The sequence below is a fragment of the Calliphora vicina genome, chromosome 3 (assembly GCF_958450345.1).
Source record: "Calliphora vicina chromosome 3, idCalVici1.1, whole genome shotgun sequence".
NCBI classification, from domain to species: Eukaryota; Metazoa; Arthropoda; class Insecta; order Diptera; family Calliphoridae; genus Calliphora; species Calliphora vicina.
Genome location: NC_088782.1, coordinates 12501846 through 12523802, shown reverse-complemented (window position 1 = coordinate 12523802; position 21957 = coordinate 12501846). Strand labels below are relative to the sequence as shown.

Genomic DNA, 21957 nt, shown 5'->3' with positions numbered 1-21957 from the left:
TTGGGACATCGCGAACAAAAACAAGTAAGAAAGTATGGTCGGTCAAGCCCGACCATATAATACCCTACACTAAGTAAAAGAGCAAAAAAAATGTTTCTTTTAAAATTTCAATAATTTATATTTTTGAGTGATTTTCGGAAGTGGGGTTATATGGGGGCTATGACCAATTATGGACCGATCACCATGAAACTACGTCGTGTGATTTATGTCTATATTAAAGTTAACTATGTTGAATTTTGTGTGTTTACCAACATTTTTAAGCGATTTATGCACGTTAAAGTGATTTTCGGAAGCGGGTCTATATGGGAGCTATGACTAATTATGGACCGATCGTAACAAAATTTGGTGACATGAATTTTGTGTATACAAAACTTACTTGGAGCGGAATTTGTGGAGATACATATATAAATTAAACATTTATGACAGATAAAGTCCAATTTCGGGAGGCAATTTGTATGGGGGCTAGGTGAAATAGTGGACTGATTTCAGCCAGTTTCAATAGGCTTGGTCCTTGAGCCGAAAAAATAATATGTACCAAATTTTATCGAAATATATTCAAAATTGCGACCTGTACTCTGCGCACAAGGTTTACATGGACAGCCAGCCAGCCAGCCAGCCAGCCAGCCGACCAGACGGACGGACGGACGGACGGACGGACGGACATCGCTTAATCGACTCAGAAAGTGATTCTAAGTCGATCGGTATACTTTAAGGTGGGTGTTAGACTAATATTTTTGGGCGTTACAAACATCTGCACAAACGCATAATACCCTCCCCACTATGGTGGTGTAGGGTATAATAATGACTTCTTACAGTAGAAAAATAAGTAGTCGAATCGTAAAATTCCCCTTATTTTTCGGCTTATTTGTAAGTAAAGTTTTTGCTGGGCAACTAAATATTATGCAATGACTACAGCAACAATCACAAATTATTGTAATTAAAAGATTTATCAGTAGTTTTGATTTCTCAAATATGAAATACTATCACTCTAGCACCTACTTCCATTTCCCTCTCCATTTTTCATACAAATTTATTGTTTATTTTTCCGATTATTGTTATTTTTCCTCTTATTATTAACGATATATGAGTGATTTTAGATTTTCCATATAAAAATTGATTTTTAATGGAAAATACGAGTGATCACATATTAGCATCCCTTTTGGTATAGGACCACCATTTAATGAATTATGAGTGATTTTAAATTTTTCATATAAAAATTGATTTTTAATGGAAAATATAAGTGATCACAGATTAGCATTCCTTTTGGTATAGGACCACTATTTAATGAATTGAGTGACTTTAGATTTTCCATATAAAAATCGATATTTAGTGGGAAATAAGAGTGATCACAGATTATTGTTATTTTTCCTCCTCTTATTAACAATATATGAGTGATTTCAGATTTTTCATATAAAAATTGATTTTTGATGGAAAATATGAGTGATCACAGATTATTGTTGTTTTTCCTCTAGAACCTCTTATTAACGATATATGAGTGATTTTAGGTTTTCCATTTAAAATTTGATTTTTGATGGAAAATTGAGTGATCACAGATTATTGTTATTTTTCCTCTAGGACCTCTTATTAACGATATATGAGTGATTTTAGGTTTTTCATATAAAAATCGATATTTGGTGGGAAATAACAGTGATCACAGATTATTGTTATTTTTCCTCTAGGACCTATTATTAATGATATATGAGTGATTTTAGATTTTTCATATAAAAATCGATATTTGGTGGGAAATAAGAGTGATCACAGATTATTGTTATATTTCCTCTAGGACCTCTTATTAACGATATATGAGTGATTTTAGATTTTTCTTATAAAAATCGATATTTGGTGGGAAATAAGAGTGATCACAGATTATTGTTATTTTTCCTCTAGGACCTCTATTAACGATATATGAGTGATTTTAGATTTTTCATATAAAAATCGATATTTGGTGGGAAATAAGAGTGATCACAGATTATTGTTATTTTTCCTCTAGGACCTCTTATTAACGATATATGAGTGATTTTAGGTTTTCCATTTAAAAATTGGTTTTTGATGGAAAATAAGTGATCACATATTATTATTTTTCCTCTAGGACCTCTTATTAACGATATATGAGTCATTTTAGATTTTCCAAGTTAAAAATTGATTTTTGATGGAAAATATGAGTGAACACAGATTATTGTTGTTTTCCTCTAGGAGCTCTTATTAACGATATATGAGTGATTTTAGGTTTTTCATATAAAAATCGATATTTGGTGGGAAATAACAGTGATCACAGATTATTGTTATTTTTCCTCTAGGACCTATTATTAATGATATATGAGTGATTTTAGATTTTTCTTATAAAAATCGATATTTGGTGGGAAATAAGAGTGATCACAGATTATTGTTATTTTTCCTCTAGGACCTCTTATTAACGATATATGAGTGATTTTAGATTTTTCATATAAAAATCGACATTTGGTGGGAAATAAGAGTGATCACAGATTATTGTTATATTTCCTCTAGGACCTCTTATTAACAATATATGAGTGATTTTAGATTTTCCATATAAAAATTGACTTTTGGTGGGAAACAAGAGTGATCACAGATTATTATTTTTCCTCTAGGTACGATATATGAGTGATTTTAGATTTTTCTTATAAAAATCGATATTTGGTGGGAAATAAGAGTGATCACAGATTATTGTTATTTTTCCTCTAGGACCTCTTATTAACGATATATGAGTAATTTTAGGTTTTCCATTTAAAAATTGATTTTTGATGGAAAATATGAGTGATCACAGATTATTGTTGTTTTCCTCTAGGACCTCTTATTAACAATATATGAGTGATTTTAGATTTTCCATATAAAAATCGATATTTGGTGGGAAATAAGAGTGATCACAGATTATTATTTTTCCTCTAGGACTTCTTATTAACGTTATATGAGTGATTTTAGGTTTTCCATTTAAAAATTGATTTTTGATGGAAAATTGAGTGATCACAGATTATTATTTTTCCTCTAGGACCTCTTATTAACGATATATGAGTCATTTTAGAATTGTTGTTTTTACTCTATGACCTCATATAAAAATCGATATTTGGTCGGAAATAAGAGTGATCACAGATTATTGTTATTTTTCCTCTAGGACCTCTTATTAACGTTATATGAGTGATTTTAGGTTTTCCATTTAAAAATTGATTTTTGATGGAAAATTGAGTGATCACAGATTATTGTTATTTTTCCTCTAGGACCTCTTATTAACGATATATGAGTGATTTTATGTTTTCCATTTAAAATTTGATTTTTGATGGAAAATTGAGTGATCACAGATTAGATTTTCCATATAAAAATCGATATTTGGTGGGAAATAAGAGTGATTACAGATTATTGTTGTTTTTCCTCTAGGACCTCTTATTAACGATATATGAGTGATTTTAGATTTTCCATATAAAAATTGTTTTTTGATGGAAAATATGAGTGATCACAGATTATTGTTATTTTTCCTCTAGGACTTCTTATTAACGTTATATGAGTGATTTTAGGTTTTCCATTTAAAAATCGATATTTGGTGGGAAATAAGAGTGATCACAGATTATTGTTATTTTTCCTCTAGGACCTCTTATTAACGATATATGAGTGATTTTTCATATAAAAATCGATATTTGGTGGGAAATAAGAGTGATCACAGATTATTGTTATTTTTCCTCTAGGACCTCTTATTAACAATATATGAGTGATTTTAGATTTTCCATATAAAAATTGACTTTTGGTGGGAAATATGAGTGATCACAGATTATTGTTATTTTTCCTCTAGGACCTCTTATTAACGATATATGAGTGATTTTTCATATAAAAATCGATATTTGGTGGGAAATAAGAGTGATTACAGATTATTGTTGTTTTTCCTCTAGGACCTCTTATTAACGATATATGAGTGATTTTAGATTTTCCATATAAAAATTGTTTTTTGATGGAAAATATGAGTGATCACAGATTATTATTTTTCCTCTAGGACCTCTTATTAACGATATATGAGTGATTTTAGATTTTCCATATAAAAATTGATTTTTGATGGAAAATATGAGTGATCACAGATTATTGTTATTTTTCCTCTAGGACTTCTTATTAACGTTATATGAGTGATTTTAGGTTTTCCATTTAAAAATCGATATTTGGTGGGAAATAAGAGTGATCACAGATTATTGTTATTTTTCCTCTAGGACCTCATATTAACGATATATGAGTGATTTTTCATATAAAAATCGATATTTGGTGGGAAATAAGAGTGATCACAGATTATTGTTATTTTTCCTCTAGGACCTCTTATTAACAATATATGAGTGATTTTAGATTTTCCATATAAAAATTGACTTTTGGTGGGAAATATGAGTGATCACAGATTATTGTTATTTTTCCTCTAGGACCTCTTATTAACGATATATGAGTGAGTTTAGGTTTTCCATTTAAAATTTGATTTTTGATGGAAAATTGAGTGATCACAGATTAGATTTTCCATATAAAAATCGATATTTGGTGGGAAATAAGAGTGATTACAGATTATTGTTGTTTTTCCTCTAGGACCTCTTATTAACGATATATGAGTGATTTTAGATTTTCCATATAAAAATTGTTTTTTGATGGAAAATATGAGTGATCACAGATTATTGTTATTTTTCCTCTAGGACTTCTTATTAACGTTATATGAGTGATTTTAGGTTTTCCATTTAAAAATCGATATTTGGTGGGAAATAAGAGTGATCACAGATTATTGTTATTTTTCCTCTAGGACCTCTTATTAACGATATATGAGTGATTTTTCATATAAAAATCGATATTTGGTGGGAAATAAGAGTGATCACAGATTATTGTTATTTTTCCTCTAGGACCTCTTATTAACAATATATGAGTGATTTTAGATTTTCCATATAAAAATTGACTTTTGGTGGGAAATATGAGTGATCACAGATTATTGTTATTTTTCCTCTAGGACCTCTTATTAACGATATATGAGTGATTTTTCATATAAAAATCGATATTTGGTGGGAAATAAGAGTGATTACAGATTATTGTCGTTTTTCCTCTAGGACCTCTTATTAACGATATATGAGTGATTTTAGATTTTCCATATAAAAATTGTTTTTTGATGGAAAATATGAGTGATCACAGATTATTATTTTTCCTCTAGGACCTCTTATTAACGATATATGAGTGATTTTAGATTTTCCATATAAAAATTGATTTTTGATGGAAAATATGAGTGATCACAGATTATTGTTATTTTTCCTCTAGGACTTCTTATTAACGTTATATGAGTGATTTTAGGTTTTCCATTTAAAAATCGATATTTGGTGGGAAATAAGAGTGATCACAGATTATTGTTATTTTTCCTCTAGGACCTCTTATTAACGATATATGAGTGATTTTTCATATAAAAATCGATATTTGGTGGGAAATAAGAGTGATCACAGATTATTGTTATTTTTCCTCTAGGACCTCTTATTAACAATATATGAGTGATTTTAGATTTTCCATATAAAAATTGACTTTTGGTGGGAAATATGAGTGATCACAGATTATTGTTATTTTTCCTCTAGGACCTCTTATTAACGATATATGAGTGAGTTTAGGTTTTCCATTTAAAATTTGATTTTTGATGGAAAATTGAGTGATCACAGATTAGATTTTCCATAGAAAAATCGATATTTGGTGGGAAATAAGAGTGATTACAGATTATTGTTGTTTTTCCTCTAGGACCTCTTATTAACGATATATGAGTGATTTTAGATTTTTCTTATAAAAATCGATATTTGGTGGGAAATAAGAGTGATCACAGATTATTGTTATTTTTCCTCTAGGACCTCTTATTAACGATATATGAGTGATTTTAGATTTTTCATATAAAAATCGATATTTGGTGGGAAATAAGAGTGATCACAGATTATTGTTATATTTCCTCTAGGACCTCTTATTAACAATATATGAGTGATTTTAGATTTTCCATATAAAAATTGACTTTTGGTGGGAAACAAGAGTGATCACAGATTATTATTTTTCCTCTAGGTACGATATATGAGTGATTTTAGATTTTTCTTATAAAAATCGATATTTGGTGGGAAATAAGAGTGATCACAGATTATTGTTATTTTTCCTCTAGGACCTCTTATTAACGATATATGAGTAATTTTAGGTTTTCCATTTAAAAATTGGTTTTTGATGGAAAATAAGTGATCACATATTATTATTTTTCCTCTAGGACCTCTTATTAACGATAATGAGTGATTTTATATTTTTCATATAAAAATCGATATTTGGTGGGAAATAAGAGTGATCACAGATTATTGTTATTTTTCCTCTAGGACTTCTTATTAACGTTATATGAGTGATTTTAGGTTTTCCATTTAAAAATTGATTTTTGATGGAAAATTGAGTGATCACAGATTATTATTTTTCCTCTAGGACCTCTTATTAACGATATATGAGTCATTTTAGAATTGTTGTTTTTACTCTATGACCTCATATAAAAATCGATATTTGGTCGGAAATAAGAGTGATCACAGATTATTGTTATTTTTCCTCTAGGACCTCTTATTAACGATATATGAGTGATTTTTCATATAAAAATCGATATTTGGTGGGAAATAAGAGTGATCACAGATTATTGTTATTTTTCCTCTAGGACTTCTTATTAACGTTATATGAGTGATTTTAGGTTTTCCATTTAAAAATTGATTTTTGATGGAAAATTGAGTGATCACAGATTATTGTTATTTTTCCTCTAGGACTTCTTATTAACGTTATATGAGTGATTTTAGGTTTTCCATTTAAAAATTGATTTTTGATGGAAAATATGAGTGATCACAGATTATTGTTATTTTTCCTCTAGGACCTCTTATTAACAATATATGAGTGATTTTAGATTTTCCATATAAAAATTGACTTTTGGTGGGAAATAAGAGTGATCACAGATTATTGTTATTTTTCCTCTAGGACCTCTTATTAACGATATATGAGTGATTTTAGGTTTTCCATTTAAAATTTGATTTTTGATGGAAAATTGAGTGATCACAGATTAGATTTTCCATATAAAAATCGATATTTGGTGGGAAATAAGAGTGATTACAGATTATTGTTGTTTTTCCTCTAGGACCTCTTATTAACGATATATGAGTGATTTTAGATTTTCCATATAAAAATTGATTTTTGATGGAAAATATGAGTGATCACAGATTATTGTTATTTTTCCTCTAGGACTTCTTATTAACGTTATATGAGTGATTTTAGGTTTTCCATTTAAAAATTGATTTTTGATGGAAAATATGAGTGATCACAGATTATTGTTATTTTTCGTCTAGGACCTCTAATTAACGATATATGAGTGATTTTAGATTTTCCATATAAAAATCGATATTTGGTGGGAAATAAGAGTGATTACAGATTATTGTTGTTTTTCCTCTAGGACCTCTTATTAACGATATATGAGTGATTTTAGGTTTTCCATTTAAAAATTGGTGTTTGATGGAAAATAAGTGATCACAGATTATTATTTTTCCTCTAGGACCTCTTATTAACGATATATGAGTGATTTTATATTTTTCATATAAAAATCGATATTTGGTGGGAAATAAGAGTGATCACAGATTATTGTTGTTTTTCCTCTACGACCTCTAATTAACGATATATGAGTCATTTTAGATTATTGTTGTTTTTCCTCTAGGACCTCATATAAAAATCGATATTTGGTGGGAAATAAGAGTGATCACAGATTATTGTTATTTTTCCTCTAGGACCTCTTATTAACGATATATGAGTGATTTTAGATTTTTCATATAAAAATCGATATTTGGTGGGAAATAAGAGTGATCACAGATTATTGTTATTTTTCCTCTAGGACCTCTTATTAACGATATATGAGTGATTTTAGATTTTTCTTATAAAAATCGATATTTGGTGGGAAATAAGAGTGATCACAGATTATTGTTATTTTTCCTCTAGGACCTCTTATTAACGTTATATGAGTGATTTTAGGTTTTCCATTTAAAAATTGATTTTTGATGGAAAATTGAGTGACCACAGATTATTATTTGTCCTCTAGGACCTCTTATTAACGATATATGAGTCATTTTAGAATTGTTGTTTTTCCTGTCAAATAAGAGTGATCACAGATTATTGTTATTTTTCCTGTAGGACCTCTTATTATCGATATATGAGTGATTTTAGATTTTTCATATAAAAATCGATATTTGGTGGGAAATAAGAGTGATCACAGATTATTGTTATTTTTCCTCTAGGACCTCTTATTAACGATATATGAGTGATTTTAGATTTTCCCTTTAAAAATTGATTTTTGTTGGAAAATTGAGTGATCACAGATTATTATTTTTCCTCTAGGACCTCTTATTAATGATGAGTGATTTGAGGTTTTCCATTTAAAAATTGATTTTTGATGGAAAATTGAGTGATCACAGATTATTATTTTTCCTCTAGGACCTCTTATTAACGATATATGAGTGATTTTTCATATAAAAATCGATATTTGGTGGGAAATAAGAGTGATCACAGATTATTATTTTTCCTCTAGGACCCCTTATTAACGACGATATGAGTGATTTTAGATTTTTCATATAAAAATAGGGTTTTGATGAAAAATTTAGTGATCACTGATCTAGGACCACTATTTAACGAATTATGAATGATTTAAAAATTTTCATATAAAAATCGATATTTGGTTTAAAATTGAGTGATCACAGATTATGTATCTTTGCCATAGAGCAACCACAATTTTCTGGTTGCCAATTTTGCAACAGTAATTATAGCTGCCAGTTGCCATCTGTAATACCATTTAGGCAACTGACAACGCAACTGAAGTTCGGTTGTCATCCATAATCGACCCATTAATTTTTGCTTTATCCTCCTTATTGCTTTTATCGACAAAAATCAGTAAATCCAATTGATGTGCAACACAAAATAAATCATCCACTATAATTATATCTGTCTATAATTTACTTTGATTCCAAGTTGCTGGCCCGAGTACTTTACCAGTCTCTTTAAATAAGATAAATAATAAGACAAGTTGTTTACTATTTTTTTTATACACTTACATTGGTATGTTTTATTTGTATTTAAATTTCTTTTGTTCATTATTTCCAATGTTTTTTTCTAGAGAAAATTTCTTTCTTTTGCTTTTTAAGTTATAATTACGTTTTGTTTTTATAATAAAATTATGTTCTAGTTTTTAGATATTTTTTCATGTTTTTGCAGAGTTTGGATAAGTATGTATATATAATAAATGGGCTCTGAATTATATTGTTTAGCGTTCATCAATCAAAGTTTAATTAATACTTATTAAACTAAAATCTTAAAATTAAAATATTTTATTTTTGTTGTTTTTCTATGAAGCTCATTCAAAATTCATACTTTTAAGAAATAAATGTCCGTCTTTTAGTTAATAGAGAATGAGCCGAGGGAGCTATTTCATTTAAATATTTGTTGCTGTACTTTAATGTATTGATTTTCCATTTTTAATGCAATAAATATTGATTTAGCTCTTAAGCTATACTAAGTTACAACTTAAGGATTTAGCAAAAGAGTTTTTGTTGGCTTTAGATTAATATTTCAAAAAAGTTAGTTTTGTGATTGGTTGTAAGTTTAAGTAGTTAAATGAAATTGGTTTGTTGTTGTTTTGATTTGTTAAATTATAATAAATTTTAATTTATATAAAAAAAATATATGTAATTGAATGTCATGAAAATCATTTCTGCTGAATAATTAGTATTCGCGTCAATTACTTTCACAAGACGATTCAAGGAAAGTGCTTAGAAAAAGGGGAGGGGGTTATTAAGTTTGAGAAGGGAGAATATTTAGCTTAGTAACGGTTGTAACGGCCGCGACCACGGTTACGCGGCGTTCCCTTGGCTGCGCCACCACGGGCAGCAGGTGTCGCTGCTTTCTTGGCGGGGGAGGCTTCAGCAGAAGCAGGTGTTGAGGGAGCAGAATTCTTAGCAGCTGTCTTTGCGGGTGTTTCTGCTTTAGGTGTTTCTTTGACTGGCTCTGGCTCAGGTTCGGGCTCAGCTTCAGCCTCGGCTTCATCTTGTTGCTCCTCTTGGGTTTCCATCTCTTCGCCATTCTCTTCGCCCTCAGCGCCTTCACCTTCTTCGGCGGCCTCACCATTCTCGTTCATTTCTACATCTTCATCCTCACCGGTGGCTTCTGATGGATCGTACAATTCACCTTCAGCACCCTCGGCGGCTTCGGTTTTTGTTTCTTCACCGTTGGCAGCTGTTTCAGCTTCTTCCAACTTGCGCTTCTTGCGTTCGCTTTCTTCAATGGCGGCGGCAGCACGCTTTTGAGCGATCTTGGTGTCGCTGGCCTTCTCGTTGATGAACTTCAAGAAGTTGCGGTGATGGGTGACAGTGCGAGAGTGTACTTCGACAGTCTTTTCGTTGTCTAAGAATTTGCCGCACAAAGAGCACTCGTAGCATTCGAGTTTGGTGATGAGAGCGGCACCAACGGGACGAGTCCAGTTGTATTTGGGCAAACGGGTATCTACTTCAGTGGGGACTTCATCGCCATCGTGGAAATCCAAGATGCAATCCTCGGGATCGACGGGTAAAGCAACCTCCTCTTCACCTTCTTGGGTTTCGTTTAATTCTTCACCCTCCTTGGTCTCATCGGCACCCTCTTCACCGTCTTTCTTTGCTTCAGCCTCTTCACCTTCGGCTTCTTCGCCTTCAGCATCTTCTTCACCTTCCTTCTTGACTTCGGCACCTTCAGCGCCTTCAGTCTTCTTGGCAACAACCTTCTTCCTCTTCTTGGTGGGGGGACGGACATCCTTCAACTCTTCCTCTTCGGTGAGAATTGGCAAGGTCTGGCGTTTACGTTCTCCAACCTTGGTATTCTTCTCAGCAGCCTTAATCAAATGTTCGGCGGCCAACAAATGGGTATCGTAATCGATACGAGTGGCGAATTCCTTGTTACACTCAATACACTTGGGATGCAAGAATTTCTTCAATTGCAAATGTCCCTCGGATTTACGATGAGCCGAAATATGTCCGTGGAAGTTCAAATCGCACATGGTGCAGTAGTCCAACTGACGTTGCTTGCTCTTGCCCATACGCTTCAAGCGATCCAATTCAATAGATTTCAATTGCTCGGCAATCTTGGCCTCCTGACGGATCATGTTGGCCTTTAGACGATAGCTTTCCTCAATACCTTCGCGCATCATCAAATGGGTGCGTCCCTTAATGTGGTTCTCAAATGAGTTGGCATCCCACATGTGCTTCTTGCACAGATGACAGTAGAACATATCGTTGGGTACATTGGCATAGGGAGACTCTTTGCTGTTTGATTTTAAGTTTTTTTTGGGTTCAAATATCAAATTCATCCCCAAAAAAAGGTAATGGAGAAAAAATAAAGGAGAGATAAAAGAATTTAATTAGACACATTGTTGACAAAACTAAAATTTATGTTATATGACGATGATGAACATATCATATATAATATGGAGGAAGAGGAATGTGAACAGTATTTATTAGAGAGGGTTTGATTTTAATGTGGATATGTGTAGATTTACATTCAATTCATGATTTGTATAAATGGTATAAAATATTCGTGAGTGGTTTAATCGATAATAGTTGTATAAAAGAAAAATTTGCATTCTCATCAGATCATAAAAATCTTCATATTTTCAAAAAAAAAAAAACATATGTTCGCCTATGAATTTAACACAGGTTTGTTCTGGGTTAAATGTTCTTGAATATTCATTATATCCATAACCCCCTGATTATACCTGATAAATTTTTAGCATGATAAACTTCAAAATGGTTGTCTAATGAAAAAATTATCAGGTATAGTCTCTATTTATTAGTATTATTGCTTCGTTATGATAAAATTGTTAGTGCTTTTGCTTAGACAACTTTGTCTTGACAACAAATGTCATTAATTGTTATGATAAACATTTGTCAAGTATAAACAGGGGGTAAGGCCTTGGATGATATATTCGCCCATGTTCTGGAAAACGCAGCGTTTTCAAATCGCTTACGGTTTGAAAAACGCAAAACGCATTTCAGCATGTTCTGAAATCCACGCGATTTGCTTTCGTTTTGCTATTTTTCGAAGTTGTGTTCGAACAATGAAATCATATGTTTTATCATAACAAAACATAAACAAACAAATAAATTTAAAAAAAAACACAAACAAATAAATTTTAAATTAAAATGCCTACAGCGTTCTTGCTTTCTGTATTGGCTTTAAAAAAGCTACAAACTAAAGAAGTGTTTATTAAAAAAAAAAACACTAAGGGATTCTTCCAATCCATTGGACATTCCAGACCAAGCGTAAGTACATACATACTTTATTTTATTTACAGAGTATTGGCGGCAAATGCTTCTTTGTATTTAGAGATGTTACATATAAATACATGCGAATAATTGGTAATTTTCAACACGAGTAACCGGTTTTAAAATATGTTCTTGTATGATATTTTAGCTCTCGTAAATGTTTTAAGGTACTTATACAGGTTTTAAATTATTTTTGAACTTTTATTAAGGGTTCATTTTTACGTTTTAATATAAATATGTGTACTTAATAAATTCCAAATATTAATATCAAAACTTATGAAAGAAATAACCAAATACTTTATTTTAAATTTAACGCCACTAGCATTACATTTTTTCGAACATCAATTTGATCAGCTGTTTGCATAAATCGCCAGTTCATAAGTAAACAATTGAGACAGACAATTGACAAATTCACGGCATATTTTTAAATTGCATATTTTTAATTAAAATCGAGAAAAAATGTTACGGGTTATTCTTAAAATAAAAATAAAACATATTAAATTTTAATTGTGCATCATTTAATTCCCTCTTTAAAGTGCAGTTTAAATAAAATATACCAAATCGTTTCAGTATACACTAGCGGTTTGAAATCGCCAAATTTCTAGCGTTTTCGTTTGTCAGAACACCTGTTTGGCGGTTTCAAATCGAAAACGCCAAATTTCTAGCGTTTTCGTTTCTTGGAACACCTGTTCGGCGTTTTAAAATCGAAAACGCAAATTTTAAGCGATATGCGCTTTTCAGAACATGGGCGATTGATTGTCAAGTTGTTTAAAGCTTGTCAAGTTACAAGCGGAAATAATACATTTTGCGACTAATGATTTGAGTTCGATTTTTTTAATTTTTTTATTGTAGCGTTGGGGAACGGTTCTGAACTATTTTTTTTAATCAATCATACCTATCGTCAAAACATGTGAAATTTATGTTCCCATGAAACATCCATTTCCCTCGAAGTGAACATTTCTATCATGATATTCCCATAAACTTTTCATTCACAATAGGTGATTTTGTTCGTAAAAGCAGTTTGTTTAGAAAATTTCATTAAAAATTTTACTACATGGGGATTTTTTCACGTGAACAAAGTTGAGGAAGAAAAATGGGAAAAGGGAACACATTTCATGTGAAATATTGATTCGCGATAGGGGTGATTATTTTTTGCTCGAAATTTTCATTTTCGGAACTTCTACATAAGTGTATCACACCACTTTGAGCATGTTTTCGTGAAGCAGTTGAGCAAGATTTGTTATTTTATTTACTGAAGAAATAATCGCTTATCGAATATTGTAATCATTAGTCATTTCATTAGATTTAAATAATAATGAAAATTCGAAGAAAAGTTATGTCAATACATTATAAATTGATGGAATTCATTACAAATACATTATAATGCTCTATAGAAGTATTTTAGATATTATTGTTCCTTGGAATAGGATCTAAAAGTCGTTGTGGTATTACTGGTTTCGAATGTCTTTACAATTCTGAAAATGTTCTTTTACTTGTTTTAAAAACAGACATAAATTCAATCCAGTTTTTAAATATCGAAGCAAAACATCGTTTTCATAAAGTATACAATTGGTTTTCCAGTAAATTTGATTTAATGCTTTACACGATTGAATATGAGAATTTATATTTATGTCAAGTCATTTATTTTCAAAATAATTCCCGTAGCTTTTTGATCTCTGTAAAGAAAGCCGAAATGCAAATACTTCAAATTTGATTTTAATTCAGAGAGTTAAAATCTGAAGCATTTTTCCTGACTGAGGATTATAGTCAACCGTTTTTTTTCATTGTTGTAAACTCGACCGGTTTCAGTTTTCTTTAACTTTTCGGTTTTTTTGACAAATCTGTTTTTATGACTGTTAACCATTTTTAACGAAATGTATTTTCTAAAGCTTATTTGAACATATTTTTCAAAAACTAACATTAAAATTTATAAAAATTGTCGAATTATTTCATAGAAAATTCTAGCATCTGCAATTCCATTTTGTAAACTGACAATGCAACTTTAGTGCAGTTGCCATGAATAATAATAGACCCATTAATTTTAAAGTTATGCTATGTTCACACTTGGGCTTTTAAACGCGTTTAAGCAAAATTTTGATTAAGTTAATCAAAGCCGTTCACATTGCATTTGAGATGATTAAGTTGACACTAAATTGATTATGTTGACAAATAAAAAACAACAAAACAAATTTATATTTCTTTAATGAAGTGATTAAGATTTAATCATGTCAATTTGAAGTGATTAACAAATCATTTAAATGTATGGATAATCATCTCGATTTTGAAGTGATTACAGCTTAATCACGTTTGAGATGATTAACTCTGCAAATGTGAACATAGTATTAAGAGGGAAAATCTTATCTAGATATTAAATTTTATATCATAGCGAAAATTTCACCTCAGGACGATTGAAATATCGTTAGAATCATCATATGATCAATTTAGCAATATGACTGTGAAGAGAAGGCATATAGATGCAAACTTGACTTCCCAAAGTCGAAGGAAAAAGCCATAGCGGTACTCGTTATGGAGTTCGCCAGATGCCGACTGGTCAGCAAGCATATAGCGCAATATTTTGTGAACTGACAGCTCTAAACGGCGGACAATAAAGACAAATGTGTGTATACACTGAGAAAAAATCGCTTTTAACGCTCGTGCGATGCAGATATCGATTCTGATATGTTTAGGCATTACAGTTATAAGAAGCAATTAAATCAATTGTCTATCAATTGATATCATGAATATCAATGTTATAAAGTAAACAAATAAATACATTTATAAACCACTCAGAATATTTTAAACCATTTAAAAGCTGAAATAGATATTATTTTTATATAAAATAGTAAATATAAACCCCAATTTTTTTTACATAAGAGTTTAAAAAAAATCCTTCGAATTATATTTGTTACAAAAGAGTTATAAAAAAAAACATTTTGTAGCAAATCATATAAGATTTTTCTTAAATCTCTTAGTAAAAAATAAAATAATAAAAAAAAAGAAACTTAAAGGTAACATAAAATAAAAATGTAAAGCATAAATTCATTTTAATAAATATTTCATTTAAAAAAATCCTCCCTTAGCTTGTCTATTTAGGAAAAAAAAAAATAAGACAACATAACCAACCAAAAGAGTTTCTTTAATACCTTGGATTAAAACGCAGTAAAAGAGAACTCTCTGCCCTCCCTACCCACATCTATTTATATATAATATATAAGAATGACTTATACAGTAGTAGTAAGTAGTAGACAAATATAATATAAATTATTTTGAAAAAATTATGGAATATTTTATAAAAAATACATTTAAATATATTTTTTTTTTTGTATTGTTTTCAATGGAAAAATTATTTTGAAAATTTTTGTTTTGAGTTGAAGATTTGTTTTTAAAGGCTTACCTCTCAGTTTTCTTATCGCCAGAAGCGGAATCCTTCTTTTTAGTGTTGGCATTTTTAGCCAAAAGTTTCTTTGCACGATCAAAGGCATTCTGTTTACGAATGCCGCCACCAGCGCCGGGCTTAGAAGCTGATTTAGGACCAGCACGGTTTTGGAAACCTCCTTGACCACGACGATTATTAGGACGATTGCCACCAGGACCACCGCGATTGACCATCTGCTCATGTTTATATATTTATTTTAGTAGCAGTTTTTATATATTTTTACAATGTATGCGCACATTTTACATTTTCATAGTAAATACAAAATTATTGAAATCATTTACATTAAATAAAACCAAGATTTTTAAATATATATAAAAACGATATTTTTGTTTGTTTGAAAAAATATACATTATTGAAATTAGCATGATATAATTTGAATTGTTTTTATGTCGATTGTTTAACACACATTTTATATATATGATGAAAAGGGTGGTGGTTGGGTGATTTTTTCAAATACAATTTTAGATTTTGTAAATAGTTTTTTACATTTTATATATATAACACAACAATTTTAGAAATAGATTTTTCACATTTTTATTTATACAACATTTTGTGGTGGTTGGTTGGTAGTGGCGCATATTATTATTATTTATTAATATGAAAACAAACAGTAAAGTAAAGGATATTAAAAATATATTAAAATATTTCAATATTGTTTTTACGTTTTGAATAACAGGCAGTAGTAGTGGTTTTGATCGATGGTCAATGCGTTGAAAGTGGTGGTGTGGTTTTATGGTTTTGGTTTAAAGGCAATCAAATATTTGAATATATTTGTTGTTTAGGCGTGTGGCAGAAATTGTTATTGTATTTTTGTAACATTTTTTTTTGTTTGAATTTGTTGATTTTTTATAAAATATTTGTATGATTTTTCATTACAATTAAAATATAATAAATATTTTAATATTTTTTTTTTGTTAAAGTTATTTTTTTTTGTAAATTATAGTTGAGAAAACCCAATTAATAGTTGTTTTTTGTTTTGCAGTATATAATAATTTTACACATATTTGTTTTTTGTTGAAGAACAATAATAATTAAATCAATCAGTCATATAAAAAGTGACATTTTGAATAAGATCATTTTTGATCACACACACAGGTTTGAATAGAATTTAACATCACAGAGTGTGGTTTTGGTTTGGTAGGCAGTTAGGTACATTACAGTACGGTACACAAGTAGTTTAGGTGATGGTTGAGTGTAGCACAGAGTAGTTGAATGGCACCAGTTGCATTTTTATTAGCACGCACACACAAAGAGAATCATCACAAGAATATATCAATCATATCAAGGCGCGTCCATTTGGTTTTTCGTAAATTATTTGATTTTGGATTGATTGCATTTGCGAAATGTTGTGTTGCATAGAGTTTGTGTTTGTTTCCGATGTTTTTACAAATGTTAATAAAATAACAAATCGCAGCAAAAGTCGTGTGTTGTTGTTTTACAAAAACGATTGTTGTTAATGTTTGTCCAACACCATCATTTAATAGATTTTTATGAAATTTGATTTAATTTTTTTTAATATTTTTGTAAAAAAAACAGAAACATATAAAATATGGTAGTTGTTTTTTTGGATATCAAAAGGTGTTTGTGTCGTTTTAACGAATGGGCAAATAACAACAATAACAATTGTTAACACAACGACAATTTTGAAACAGACAAACCATTGAAGAAACACAACAACGTGTATGCAAAATTGCAATTGTTTTAATATCAGGTTTGATATTTTGGCATCATCATATTCATTTTTGTTTTTCAAAACCATCATCATATCATCATTCATCATCACACAGTTGATGTTTATATTGATGAATTTTTATATATAGTGGTTGGATGGATGACGAAAAAGTTGTGTGGCACACAAGGAGTTTGTGTTTTTGTCCAAATAAAAAAACACCAACATTTCAATTTAACATTTCGTTTGAAGGGTCAAAATTGAATAGTATTTTGTGTTTTTTTTATATTCAAATGTCAACAACATTGAGCGACATTTTTGTTTGTTTAGAGAGATCATGGAGAAGAGAGAATAAAATAAAAAACAATCAATAATTAGAAATGATTTGGAAATTATCCAAAAAAAAAAAACAATAATAATAGTTGAATATTATTTGATGCTTATGGTGTAGCAATTAAATTACTAAAAATATAAATTTACGACTAGAAATTTGTTTATCATTATTATTAAAATGTATTATTAAAAAAGAGTTGGTCTTAAAATTAGTAAAAAATTGCTTTTGGTTTTATTTATTTCTATTTAAAAAAGAAAAATTAAAAAGTTTGTAGTAGTTTTATTTTACTGGGTTTTCTTTTGAATTAATTAAAAAAAATCGTTTAAAAACAAACTTTTAATTTCTAATATTCAAGAGAAAACGTAACTTAAGAATTTGTTGCATTAAATCGAGTTATAAAGAAAAAGAAAAAAAAACGACTAAACAAAAAATGTAATAACGTAAATTAAAAACTTGAACTAAAATAAAACAGTATTGCTATTTATTTAATAATAATATTTAATAATAAAATAAAGCCTATTGTAATAATAATTCTATATAGAAATGCGGCATAATATATTAGAACTATAAAAATAAGGAAGATTTAGGAAGGTGGGTAAAAAAAAGCTAAAATTTACTTTGTAAAATTTTTGGAAATAGTATTATGAAAATAAGTAACGTTACTGAGTGACTGAATGATTAAATATCGCCCCAGCCGAAACGCTAAAAGATACATGAAATTTGGACTATATGTTTCCCTCTCAATATAGTAGATCCACTAAGGGATTTTAAGAAATTCGAAAGATTAGGGGGTAGAAATGAGTAAATTCGGTAACCTTATATCTTCATAAATAATACAGTTACCAAAAAATTTAAAATGTATCTTTATCTGCTTAAAAAATGTGTAGACAGGCGTTTGAACCCGGGTACAAAGAGGAAAATACATTTGTTTCAAATTCTGATAAAATTTTAAACATTTGTTTCTGAAGCTTGAGTGCGAAGATGTATATTGAGACAAATCCGGTTAAACAGCAGTTTGGTACTTTTTTCTTGAGCACATGAACAGTGATTTGAGTCGTTTGCGACATGTCTTTGCCAAAAAAGATTTTTTTTTTTATATTTCAAACTTGGCAGTTGTCAAGAGGAAAAAGGAATAATTCCTTCTAATGGTAATATTTTAAATTATTTAACCTATAGACTAATAGCTGATATGCTTCTGAGTAAAAAAAAAATAAAGTATATTAGACTTAATATTATTAAGGTTAAAATTTAAATCAGATCTTTAATATTTTTCTTTTGATATTGTCAATATTAATTTTAGGGATTTTGTTGTAATGCATGCATTTTAAAAGTTTGGAACAAAAATATCAAATCACATGTTTAATTTAAATAATTTGTAAATACAGAAATTAAGGGGTATTTCACAAACTTTGAAAAATGTTTGTTATTCATGCATTTAATAGATTCAATATAGAATGGTGGTGTTTTTTTTTTTCAAAGTGCTTAATTTAAGGGATATAAAAATCTTTAAACATGTTAAAAAAATGGAAGATAAGGGTTCAAAAGATAAACGACCCTCAGTTTTTTTCTTTCTGTTTATTATAAATGAAGTTTTAATTTTATGCCGCATTTGCTTTGGTTTTCATATTTTCTATCTAAATAAAATATAAATTATGATACCTATTTTTTTTTGGAATACTTAATAAAAAACAAATAAAAATCATATACATACCGGTGCACCACGTTGTCCACGATTACCCATATTGCCACCACGGGGCATATCCAACAAGGAGGGAGGATTTTGACTGCGGAAGAGGTTGTTCAAAAGATTATTGGCCAAATTGATGGCTTGGGCATTCATGCCTTGACCACCGCTGCCACCACCACCTCCACCTTGGCGCATATTGCCACCAAAGTTACCGCTAGGACCGCTTTGTCCTTCCCAAGGGGACATATTCATGTTGCCACCCATGCCGCCGCCACGGTTGCCACCTCCCATGGGACCACCGCCATAATTGTTACCGCCAAAGTTACGGTTACGGTTTTGATTGCGGAAAGCCATATTTGTGTTATTATTTGAGTTGTTTGCAACTTGTTTAACGCTAAAGATATAAAAAAAATAATAAGAGGATTAATAAAGTTTGCATTTCAAAGTTATTAAAATTAACATTTATTTAACGAAAAAAGCATACCTTGGACACATAGTTGTAAAAAAAATTTTTATTTAAATAAATAAAACTAAAATTTAACTAAAGGATGGATGGAAGTAGGGGTGATATTTTTCTAAAACAAATTAACTAAACAAAGCTGAAAATAAACAAAAAAAAAACAAAACAGCGCACAAAACGAAGCACACAATTTTTTTAAATAAATTCAATTAGCAAACAAAGCCACAAACAATTTATTTAAATATTTTATAAATTCTCAAATAACAAACTAACTTACTTTTTTACTTTAATATAAAGAAAATTTTTTAGTATGTACACTAAGTTTTTTTGTTTCTACTTTATTATATTGCACTAAATTTTACACACGAGAAAACCGAAACGAGTTGTTGACTATAGCAGAGTTGGTATGAAACTAAACTAACGAGTAGATGTAATAAAAGAAAGAAGAGAATAAACACATAAAATAAGGGTAGAAAAGGAAAATGCGGGTGAATTTGTATATAATAAATAGGGATGAAAATTGTTAAAAAAGGAAGCTGTATATACATTAATATAGAAAAAAGGGAAGTATATAATATAATATGAAGAGAATGTTAGGTAGCAAACATGTAAATACAAGATACACAAATTTGTTGTTGTAGACATGAATTGGAAAACCTGTTTTTTCTTTCAATTGCTAATCTAGGGTTTAAACTAATATGGTTTTATTTTTAGAATTATTTAATTTAAAATTTTAAAAGATTAAACTAGGTATGTACTCTAGTTTTGAAGAAGTTTGTTATTTAATACAGATGTTTAAAATTTAGCAAGTGATAAGCAGATTTATTGCAATATATTTAAATTTTAAAATGTTTTTTTGGCAAAACAAATACATATTCTTAAATAACATTCTGACACCGAAAAATCCCCCAAAAAAATATTAATTTTACCTTTAACAAAAAAAAAATTGATGTTATTTATAACTTTTCATGTATAAATTTGGAAATTAATTGAAGTATAATTTTTAGACAAACTTTTTTTTCTTAAATATTCACTGTTTTAAATCTTTCTAACCTTTGTAATAACTGTTTCTAATAAAATTCAAGTTTTTCTATATCCATTAAATACTTTTAACATAAACTCTACTATAAATTAGTAATCCACAAAAGATCATTAACACCGGCTTTTTTCCATGAATACATATAAATAATTCATAAAAAAAAACCACACAAAAGAATGAGAGGAGAAAAAAACTAACGAGTAGACAGCAGAAAACAAGCAAACAAAATGGCGCGCTAGTATGTGTGGATTTTAACAATGAATGAAGAAGAAAAAACGATGACGTGCAAATATTTCTAGATTTTTTACACAAAAAAACAAGCCGGCCGGTTAAGAGTTGAAAGAAACTTTATTTTCAATACTTTAATAATACAATAGCTTTTAAACAAAATTAAATATTTTAAATTCTGTACAATAACAACAAAGCCAATCAAAAAAAGCGCAAACTGTACCCCATCATAAAATTTAACATGGTTTTTTGCCCTCCAAATGTGTACCCATTTCTTTTCTACAAAAAACGAACATGAAAAAAATGTGACTAAACCCCCGCACACGAGTGAAAAAAAAGATACACATTTAATAAAAGTTAGTAAATGAGGTTATATAACTACTAAAAGTAAAATAAATAGGTAGTTTATTTAATTACAAAATTTTATGAAACACAAAATTACCAAGAACCTTAATTTTTTAATTACTACATGACTCATTTTATTTTTACAAGGACAAAACTTATGAACAAAAAAATATTAAATAATATGCTTACCTTTATGAAATTAAGAGAATTTTCAGCAACTAATAAACTGTAATTTAATTAATACAGCTTATTTTATATAAATTCACTTTGAAATTAGTTTATTTTGTAAAAAAAAACTTTTTTTTTGGTTGTAATGTGTTAAAAACCAAAATGGCTGCTTTATGTTCTACACCTCACTTTTTGTATGTATCACTTGAGAAAAAGAAAATTTACTGTGAAGCAGCCGAGAATACAACTTCACTTGACGAACGACAAACAATTA

The 21957-nt window shown here is 29.4% G+C and overlaps 1 protein-coding gene across 1 annotated transcript; it reads right to left on the bottom strand.

Annotated features, from left to right (window-relative positions):
* Positions 1–9052: 9052 nt before the first annotated feature.
* On the bottom strand, positions 9053–21957 carry Pep (Protein on ecdysone puffs). The gene is made up of 4 exons (XM_065504588.1): positions 21705–21957; positions 19468–19837; positions 15712–15926; positions 9053–11318 (listed from the first exon to the last, which is right to left on the bottom strand). The coding sequence occupies exons 2-4, from the start codon at positions 19795–19797 to the stop codon at positions 9845–9847; spliced, it is 2019 nt and encodes a 672-aa protein (XP_065360660.1). The 5' UTR covers positions 19798–19837; positions 21705–21957; the 3' UTR covers positions 9053–9844.